The sequence below is a fragment of the Setaria italica genome, chromosome VIII (assembly GCF_000263155.2).
Source record: "Setaria italica strain Yugu1 chromosome VIII, Setaria_italica_v2.0, whole genome shotgun sequence".
Lineage (NCBI taxonomy): Eukaryota > Viridiplantae > Streptophyta > Magnoliopsida > Poales > Poaceae > Setaria > Setaria italica.
The window spans coordinates 36,256,368-36,266,950 of record NC_028457.1 but is presented as its reverse complement, the minus strand read 5'-3'; the positions used below and the strand labels follow the sequence as shown (position 1 = coordinate 36,266,950).

Here is a 10,583-nt window from a genome sequence, read left to right as displayed (position 1 = left end):
CAAAGCCATCACCAACGCCTCATATTAGGAGGTGGCGGTAGTAGGTTTGGAACTGGCAGTAATACTTGTTTTCACCACCAGTTCTAATAGTAGTGTGAAACCATGAAACCCTACCCAAACAGTACGGAGGACTACCCATCACTGTAGGGCCACATTGTTACCTTCTTCCAGTTAAATACTTTCTTCTTGAGAAATTTTAGAATGATTGGAAAAAATAAGAGCCCTCCATCCCGAGAAATCTAACGGTGGAAACAAATAAAGTATCTTTGAAGTACCTAATGAGAAGTACCAAATTGGTGGGATGAAGCATCAAAAAATAGTCCTTAAATTTATTTTTATTTTTTCAATGGGACAGTGGAAACAAAGAAAGTACCTTGAAGTACCGACGAGTACCCACGAGTACTTTTAAACCACCATAAACCCTTTAGTCTTTTTCGTTTTTTTAGCAGCAATAATTTACTTCCCACGTGTGGATCGAATTCCCAAATCAAGAGGTTTCTTGTGTTAAGGATAGATCCAAATCCTTCTTGATTTAGTATTTCAAAAATTTTGAAACCAAATAAATAGAAACAATACCAGAAAAGTCTAAGAAAATCTGGTGAACTCAAAGTTTAAAGAGACCGTGGAAAAAAATATTATAGCAAGTTCGGACGCATCCTGAAAACATCCTAATGAAACAATGGGTCAGCTACATTTTCAATTTTTTTTTTCTCAATAATACTTCGCATAGCTCAAAAGTTTGTTTCTTTTATTGGAAGGCTCATAATAACCGGAGTCATCTTTCCTCATTCTGAAGGTAGTATTTGTCTGGCATGAGATTATTTGCATTGCCATATGCCTGAATGTCCGCTGGCGGTGAAGGGAGCGATGTGTTCGTTGTTTGTCCGTCCTCGACAATGAACAATGCTACCATGCCCATTGTTAGATGGAACTCATAGTGGCAATGCATGTACCATATCCCTATACACAAAAACGAAAGAATTAGATCTTGGGTTACCCTAGCTACAACTGAAAAATAAAGTTCATGTCTAAAGAAATCCATAGGTTAATTGTAATAAGTAAATAATTTTGTACAGGAGCAAGAATCATAAAATATTTTCTTCTAGAAAAGTTGTAGAATACTTATGAAGTTCAGGTGAATTTTTATTGTTGATACTAAGCATACCCCTTTCTTCCTTTCCATTTATTCTGAAGTAAGTTTTTAGAATTTTCTCAACTCATACTCTCAAAACGGGTGTAAAAGGAAATTTTAGATTGGACCATGTGGTGTTTACGCTTGTATACAATTTCTCTATATTTCAATTTTAATGTTGTTCTGAATATGTATTAAAGAGAAGGCATGTTGGAAAAGTTTGGATTGGTCCATAGAACGTTTGGTTGAAACCAATAAAACAAAGGGCATCTAGCAGATTATTAAAGAACTAAGATGGACAGGAAAAGAAGTTGAATTTTGGACTTGCACTAAGATGGCACTCTAATAGTTATTAAAGAACTCTTGAGTAGCAATTAAGACTTGAGCCATGACAAATGGTGAAAGTAAACAAAGTTATTGCATTGGCACGTGGCTTTTGAACCTTTTAACCCTCGTGCATGCAAGTCAAAATTTGAACATCATATAGGGTAGGATAGTTATTCACACATCTTATGCCGGAAAAAGATAGAGTAATCATGTACTGCATAACTGTATCTTCCTTGGCAAAATAAATAAATCATGTACGCACCTGGATTGTCAGCGACAAATCGGACAGCCACCCATCCAAGCCGTGGCACGAGCACAGTATTCACAACTGGGGGATTAACCAGGTTGTACCTTGCCAGATCCCTTGCCATGTCATAGTTGCCGTGCCCCTGTGCCAGCACGAACATGTTATGTCCGTGCAGGTGCATCGGGTTGGAGTCGCTCTGCATCAATGCCGTGCTCTGGAACACGACCTCAACAACAGCTCCATAACGGAATCGCCGTGCCAATGCAGCCCTGGACGACGGCTCTAGCTTTTCCTCCTTGGGTCCTGCTGGGATCAAGGAATGGTCAGTGAAATTGAACACCCGCGGTGGCACGTCAGGGAGTTCTTGGAGCCAGTCCATGTTGCTGGTGTTGTAATAGCGGGCTTCTAGCAGTGCTGTCGATACATTGGGGAGCAGGAAGGACATGCTATTCATTGTTGCCACAATGAGGCTCTCCAAGCTATTGTCACCTCTCTTGCAAGACTGGCGTCCATTCCGACAAACAGAGCCAAGGCCAAGCGTTATGAATATGCGTTCATCGATTCGCTCTGGCACTGGCTGGTGTCTTGGGTGGTGCAAGTTGGTAAGGTTGCCATGGAAGTAGAATGATAGCATATTGTTGTGGTTATCAGGCATCTCCGGTGACATTGGAACATCACCGGACTGACTTCCTCCTGCTACGTTGCTATACTGCAGTATGCCTCTAGAGGGCAAGACCGGGCTCTGAAAGTCAGGCTTTGGAGGCTGGTTGGGCAGGGCGACCATGTAGTATCTGCCAGGAGACGCATCGGCAACCACAAGGGCGTCGAATGTCTGGCCTGGAGCAATTGCAATGATGTCCGTCGTATAAGGGCTGACGTAGTTGGCATCAGCAGCAACCACAGTGAACTTGTGCCCAGCTATCTTGAGGTAGTATTCAGAGAGGAGCGCAGCGTTGATTACTCGGAGGAGGTAGATCTCGCCGGGCTCCACCTCCATCATATAGCCCTGTTCCATGGCGCCTTCAAAGTTGAATCCGTGAGGACTACAGAATTAATAAAAGATGTTTGTGTCGATGTGGCCATATATTAATGTAGCAATTTGGTTACCAGAGCAGTTGTAGAGATCTCCAAGCTTGCCATTGATTGTGGACGCACTGTTGTAAGAGACGGTTGTGTCCACCTGTGCAATGTCTTCACTCCACCACTCCCCTGCAATCAACAGGAACAAAACAACAATAGTTCAGCCAGAGCATTGCGTAAAAGATGTGGCACGTCTGCTAGTTCTGTGCAACCATATGCATGACGCATGGAAAATAGCTCATTTTTCTAAATAACAGGACCGTTTGATTCAAATCTTTGTCCAAACGATGTCCAATACAAAAACGTTATGAAAACTGGACGTTTATAGTAAAACTCTCTCAAATGCTGAACACGCACAAACCTATGATTATGGGGATCTCCTTATGAGGCTTAGGAAATGGATAGGAGACGGCCCCATGCCCTGGCCTGATGATCAAGATGCCATGCACTGTTGCACGGATTAAGGGAACATGAGCATGCCACCACAGGGTACCTTCCTGCCCCGAAACATCGAACCGGTAGGTGAAGTTATTATTTGGAAGGATGGGGCGCTGGGTAATCATCGGCACGCCATCAGCCCAGCAGTTGAGCTGTTGCTTTACTCCATGCCTACAAAAAGAAGGCTCCAAAACAAACCAATTTTTACAAACAACATCAGTAGGACTTAAATCAATACATGGTTTACTCGAGACCCACCAATAGGATCCACATATAAGTTGTTAAAATTCTACACTTTCAGGTTTAATTGGTAGGATTTTTTTCGTTGGAGCAAAGGAATAATCATTTGAGTAATTGACCAGTACTTAATTGATTACCAATGGATTGTCATGTTGTAGGGTGACTTGTTGACTACATGAACGACCACCGAGTCTCCCTCCGTGACCTCTATTGCTGGCCCAGGGAGCTGCCCATTCACTACCATAACCCGTGTTTCCTTGCACAAGTGCGTCATATTCATGTGGCTCACCTACATATGTACATATTTCAACAAATCAAAATGTATAGAAATATATAAACATTGTGGTTTCATTGTCAAAAATAAGAACGGGTTAATAATGAGGATCAAAACCATGGAGGAGCAGCATGCTTACAACGAAGGTGTGCTCGACGACGGCTGCGCACGCTGGGAATGCCGTCATGAAGAAGAAGAAGATGACAGCAGCGGTTGCTGCCAAAGCAAGGCTCCGCCTCTTCATGGTGTGCAGCTTTGTTTTGCTCAATTTGCTCTGCAGTGTACCTCTAAGTACTAGTATATATAGAATAGAGGCAAACGATCACTGCGTTAACACTATCGAGGGTGCCAAGGATCTGAGACACTCATGATTTATTTATCATTTTCCTTACAGAGACTTAAGGTAATTCTTTTTATCACACTTGCTCCTGCTCTATTTCGTCACGTGACAATCCCCAATGGATTTTATTATTGAAGTACGTATACAATTCAGAATGGGTACCAACTTGATCAAGGCCTTACACGGTTGACTTAGCTTCACTGCAGCCATGCATGATTAGTTTCTTATCACTCTTTCACTAAATCTTCACACCTCCCTCCGACTCAGGCAACATTCGCATGCTTCAGGATTATTTGGGTGATTTTGGGAACAGTTTGTGAGTCTAGGAAATCTTCATTGAGTACTGTTCTGGGCTTTTAGAAGTAATGTAGAGCCTTGTTTTATTTGCCGTATATTACGTTAACAAAGTACTAATATACAAAAGCCAATACTATGCCAGAAAATATTTGAGTTGGTGACTGCGCAACCGCCAACTCATACGGATTTGCACTGGCTAGCGACTTATGATGCCCACCAGTACAGATTGGTTTATGATGCCCGCCGGCACATGATCTTTGCCCATTCGAATATCTGAAAATTCCCACTAATTTTTTATTGCCTCCTGTCAATTTTGTAATGATATTGCTCGCCAAATTGAAATATGTATCTCCAACCACATATGATGAAAAACAACCATAAATGATATATAAGTTTTCAAAATATTAAATATTCCACAGTAGTTAATAATAACATATAAATATAATTATTTAAGGTTCAACAGGCATTAGAATATAAATGTTCTTTGGCATCTCTAAATATCCCTACTATACCCAATTACGTAGAGATTTGCACTCATCCGTCGCCAACACGCCATCGGGGTCAAATTTTGCACCTCTGTCGTGACAAATCTCGCATTGGATGAATCTCGCTATGTCTACACCAATAGTATCAATATCTTTGTCATCGAGCTTGGTACTCTTTTTTTCAATGATAAGCAGCTGCAATGAAATAATGAATATAATGAAGAGTAAGATGTATTATCATTATAGATGTTATGAATAATTATGTTATGAATAATAGCGTACACATTTGGGGATCGTTTATTACCTCCCGTTGTTTCTAAGGAACTCGCACATGTAATATTTATATAGCACGGAGTTGAGAGGTTGCTTGTGATACTTCGTAAAAGAATAAAACGTCATTGTAATGAGTTATCATTCATGACAGGTGCCTAGTTATTTTATGAATGAACTGTTTGTGTTCTTAATTTGATATGACATTTTGATTCATAGCCTCCGTACTTTTAGGATTGTGTGTGGCCCATTTATTCTTATGTTAAGCTTGTATGGGCTTTAAGGTTATAATGACAAGAGTTAGTAATACTATTTAGGTATGCAGGATATCATCAACAAGAATGTAGAATTTCATTATTCCAATTCAGCTTTTTGAAAAGATACAATTGCATTGTGCTGTCACTTTATGTAAATCTTCAAGTATTTGAATTTGTAACACTCTAGAACATCAGCAACATTCTGGAGCATTACCACACTACACTACAACTATTACAGGCACACACATAAAAACAGCAACAAAGATAATAGAACAGAGCACACGGAAGCAACTTAAATCATTTAGATAAAAATCTTAGAAACTGGATCAAAGAGATTATAAGCTAAGTAAAGACATCACAACCAAACATTCTATATTACAACACATGTGTCCAAAACATATACATGAAGAAGTGTGTGCACACGTGTTGCTACTCCCATCCAACCAAGCACTCTCCAAACTCAAGAACCTGTGGAGAGGAAAAGCGTATGAGGTTTATGGAAAATCTCAGCAAGCAAACTATTTCAACCAAGTCATTTAAATCACAATATATTAAGAAACAATTTAAGAATCATTATTATAAAAGTGCACCACATAACTTCGAGTAGTAAGTTAAATAAATACTTCACAATAGTACTTCATAATGAAATGCGAATGGTGCAATGCAATGCAATGCATGACTTCAGTTCTACCCACACATCCACGGAACAGTCCTAGTAAAATAGGTACATCTGGAGCTCCAAAATTCATATGAAGGTATACTTAACCAAGATGAAAACCTTATGAAATTTTCTAAAACTTCTCCAACTACCAAAAAGTCCAATCCAATTGTTAGGTTTTCCTAACCTTGAAGAGAACAGATTCTACGCACAGTTACGAGTCATAGTCAGAATCAAACTCTGATATCTCCCTGATCTTAACTCTGATTGCAAAGTTCTTTGCGGCTATGGAAAGCTATGGAAAATGTCTAATACTCATATATAGGTTTATTATTTTTTTGAAGCTACTAAAAGGACGTAAAACGAACATTACTAGAAACTGCACAGATTGACTATGTGCTGGAAACATCGAGAGTAAAACTTTACCCTAGCCCTTAATGGTGTCGAGTAACGCTACACACATGTACTAGAACATCTGAAACTATAGGGAAAACATGGATTACAGCGGTGGATGCCTCACCTAGGGTTTCGCCTTGAAAACAGCAAGGCAACGGTGACGGCAGCGATCCCAACAATGACTCCTGGTCGTTTTCCTCTCCCTAGCGATGAACTTCATGCCAGCCCCATCGATTGCACCTAAATTGCAACCCACATGACACATTGGTGGAAAACTCACCTTTAGTCTTGGTTGGTAGGGGCCAAATCTCTGTAAAAACCATCCGGGATATAATTTTCTTGACAAAAGGGGGGTCCTTTAGTCCCGGGACTAAAATTTTTTGAAAATAATAAAAAGCTCCCCCCAGCCCGCTCGCCACGGCCGCGCCACCGCCTGGGCCGTGCCACTGCCTCAGCCCCACTGCCCGCTCGCCTCGGCCCGCGCATCCCGCTACCCCACTGCCGCCGCCGCCGCCGCTTCCCGCACACCGCCGCCGCATCCCGCTGCCCCACTGCCCCGCCACCGCATCCCGTTGCCTCGGCCCCACCACCTCATCCCACTGCCTTGGTGCCGCCACTACCCGTGCGCCACCTGTGCAAAAAAAAAGAGGGAGAGGGAGGGAGATGGGGGGAGAGGAGAGAGAGAGAGCATGTACCATGCACTCCCGCTGCCGCCAGATGCTGCTCCTCTGCGTGCCACTGCGCTGCCCTGCACCTCGCCCCACTGCCGCTCCTCACTACCAGTGATGGGCGAGCAGAGGTGGGAGGGGAAGGGTAGCAGGGAGGGGGCGGCGGTGCCAGGAGGGAGTGGAGGGGGGGCAGCGGGAGAGGGAGGGGAGGGGAGGGGGGCGGGCATGCGGGAGAGGGAGGGGAGGGGGGAGATAAGGCGCGTGAGAGTCCGAGAGAGTGGAGGTGGAGGGAGCGGCGCACCGGGGCCTGGGGGAGATAAGTTTGAGAGTCTGAGATGAAGAGAGAGGAGGTGGAGGGGGGCACGCGGAACGAGGGGAGGAGCCTTTTCTCCCGGTTGGAAATACCAACCCGGACTAAATTAGTCCCGATTGGTGTTTCCAACCGGGAGAAAAGGCCCCTTAGGGCCACTGGTCTTTACAATCGGGACTAAAGGGGTTCTTTAGTCTGGGTTGGCGAGCCCCCTGGTAGTGGCTGAGTTTTAGACCTGGGTGGTCAACCTTTAGTCATGGGCCAAATATTAACCGCGACAAAAGAGGGTTGATGGAAGGTCAGTTCTCTACTAGTGACGGCACTACCATGATCAGCGAGGAAAGGAAAATCAATTGGGGAAAATGGGGAGAGGAAAGGAAGTCCAACAAATTTTTTAGAGGAAAGACGATGACGGACAACGGCTCCTCTTCTCTCTTCTCTTGCTCTCCCTCTCTCCCCTTTGGATCACGGGCAGAAGGAGAGTGGCGGCACTGGGGAAAACGAGGGTGTAGGGTTTGGGAAAAAGAAATGGGGTTGGCTAGGGAAAAAACAACAAAAGAAGAAAAGAGGAAAACAAATAGGACTCAGGTCACCGCAGCAGCCTTGAGTTGGATAATGTAGGGCGATACTATAGCAGCCCCTTTGAATCTGACAGCATGCAAAACTTTTTGATCCGAAGTCCAAATGATGCATGTGAGTAGTCAAATGGAAAGGATTCGACAAGTCTACACAACCATCCTAGCAATGGATCTAAAAGTTACTTCTGGCTATCGTCTTTTCGTATTCCCACATACAAAGTGTATTTTCCTTTTACGCATTCTGAGTGTTATTGAACTACCTAGTGTGGTTGTCAACACTTCGATATTATGTGGTTGTCTATGGAACTTAACCATGAGCTTGCGATCGATGTCTACGTATGTCCCTATCCTGCATGTCTGTGATGCCTATGACGATATATGCATGCTTAGCTGTGATGCATGTAACGTACGATTGATGGATACATGAATTCGCGTGCTTTACCACAATAAACAAGAGTCATGTATAGTAACAATAACTGTCTGTATGCACAATATCAGAGACGTTGATTGTAAGGAACATGTCTCTAAATGGCCATTGGAGAAGTACTAATTCCCTGATCGCTCATATCGATTGGCAGTAATGATGTGGATTAACAGAACCAATTCTCTGATATCTCAATAAGAAACATGGATTGTACTTAAACCCCCTCAATGATCTGAAATATTTGAGACGGGGACTTTTACATCACTGTTATGACTCATGTTGTAGACGAAAATTAAGAGACGCCAAGGTTTGTCACAACTAATTAGCATCTATAGCTGTCTCCAAATGTGGGTATTGTGACATAGTTACGCATTAGGCGTCACCAATTAAAATAGAAATAATTATTTTTATGATTGGTTTGTATTACCCGGCACAACCACTACAATGTCAGCTGGTTCAGCACCCTCGGCAACACTCCTTTAATTTCCTCCCACCATGTGGCAGGGTCAGGCTTGGAAGTCACTACTGGAAAAATGACGTCTAGTACCGGTCAGTAACCCCTCTAGTACCGGTTGCGCAACCGGTACTGGCCAATCGGTACTAGAGGGGGACCCTTTAGTACTTGTTGGGGACATCAAATGGTACTAAAGGGCTTCCCACGCGGGGGGAGGGGGGGGGCTCATTCGTACCGGTTGGTAACTAGTACTAATGTGTTTTCCCTTTCTTTTCTTATTTTACGTTCCTTTATTGTATATTCCTATTTTGTATTTGTTTCCATTATGTATACTGGTTCTAATACGCTAATATATGTAAGTTCTATTTATCTTTAATATAACGTTTGAGATAATATTATATATATATACATATTGTGCATACACATATATGAATAATATTATACATATTTATATATACACATATTGTGCATACACATATCGTATTTACTATTCTGAACTCGAGTCCGGTTTGTGCACTAGCTGAGATCCATCATGGCGAAACTCCCCTCAGGATTTGCGACCTCTTCTAGAAAAACTCCACATAATTGTTCTTGTATTGCCCTGAAAACTTCGGTATCGACGAGTCTTTCCTTCCTAGCAATCATCTGTGTCATTGGCAAATGAATTAGAAATACTTAATCTAAATTTTTTGAACAATTGAAATTTTTTGAAGTACAAGCAAATGAATTGAAATACTTAATCTAATTTTTCTAAGTATATACACTTGGATTGGTTTTTTGAAGTACAAGCAAATGGATTGAAATACTTAATCGAATTTTTCTAAGTATATACATATGGAATGGTTTTCTAAGTATAAGCATATGAACTGAAATACTTGATCTAATTTCTCTAAGTATATACACATGGATTGATTTTAGAAGAATATACACATGAACTAATTTATTGTTGAAGAATATACGTATGGTTAATTGGTGTTCGCTGATATGGCCGTCTTGACTGATGAAGGCGTGGATGCAGTCACAAATGTAGTATCCACATAAATTAGTACCCTCCAGCTGTCTCAAACACAGTATATATGGAAAAAAAAGTTATGTAATATTTGTTGTGTTAAAGGAACTGTCACGAGATGTGAAAATTCAACACATATTGAGAAATCTGTCTTCCAATCAAGTTTCTCCTTGAAGTCACCCATGTGAGTTCGATAGAATCCAGCCCAACATTTGTTCACAGCGTTCATGATGTCAACGTATTTTCCTTTTGTTTTCCTCAAAGAGTCAAAGACATACACAATGCTCCAAAAGGGCACAATAACAATGAGTACCCAATAGTATCTGTACATCCAAAGTGAAGCTAGTTAGTATTATTTTTAAGTTCTAGTTCGGAAAAGGAAGAGATGGGAAAAACGCTCACTCGAAATTCTACGGTAGTAATATGCACTTCTTGTCCCAATGCTTGTCGAGGAACTTAAATATATTCTTCGTAGTCTCATCTAGCTTATCCCTTAGAGTATTCTAGTGTATAATTGAGGGGTCCATGAATCCTACATCATGGTATCCCTTCCTACGATAATATTGCATCACCATCCTGCACGATACAAAATCGAATAGGAGCTAAGACATCACAAATTGACTAGAGCGGTGATTTTGAAGTTAGAGGAATGTACTAAAGATTATAGGACCAAGCAACTGATCACTAACTTGTCTAGTG

General features: G+C 41.8%; 1 protein-coding gene across 1 annotated transcript; it reads right to left on the bottom strand.

The window, feature by feature from the left end:
- Positions 1-603: 603 nt before the first annotated feature.
- Positions 604-3,998, bottom strand: LOC101776441 (laccase-15). The gene is made up of 6 exons (XM_004979781.2): positions 3,878-3,998; positions 3,602-3,753; positions 3,148-3,395; positions 2,814-2,915; positions 1,722-2,726; positions 604-960 (listed from the first exon to the last, which is right to left on the bottom strand). The coding sequence occupies exons 1-6, from the start codon at positions 3,980-3,982 to the stop codon at positions 776-778; spliced, it is 1,797 nt and encodes a 598-aa protein (XP_004979838.2). The 5' UTR covers positions 3,983-3,998; the 3' UTR covers positions 604-775.
- Positions 3,999-10,583: the final 6,585 nt, after the last annotated feature.

Bases quoted from the DNA above. Each gene is read 5' to 3' on its own strand.
- LOC101776441 (XM_004979781.2), bottom strand. From the start codon at position 3,982: ATGAAGAGGCGGAGCCTTGCTTTGGCAGCAACCGCTGCTGTCATCTTC. The intron at 3,754-3,877 runs GTAAGCATGCTG...GTACATATGTAG, and splicing joins TCGTCGAGCACACCTTCGTT to GTGAGCCACATGAATATGAC. The intron at 961-1,721 runs GTGCGTACATGA...TTTTGTGTATAG, and splicing joins ATTTGTCGCTGACAATCCAG to GGATATGGTACATGCATTGC.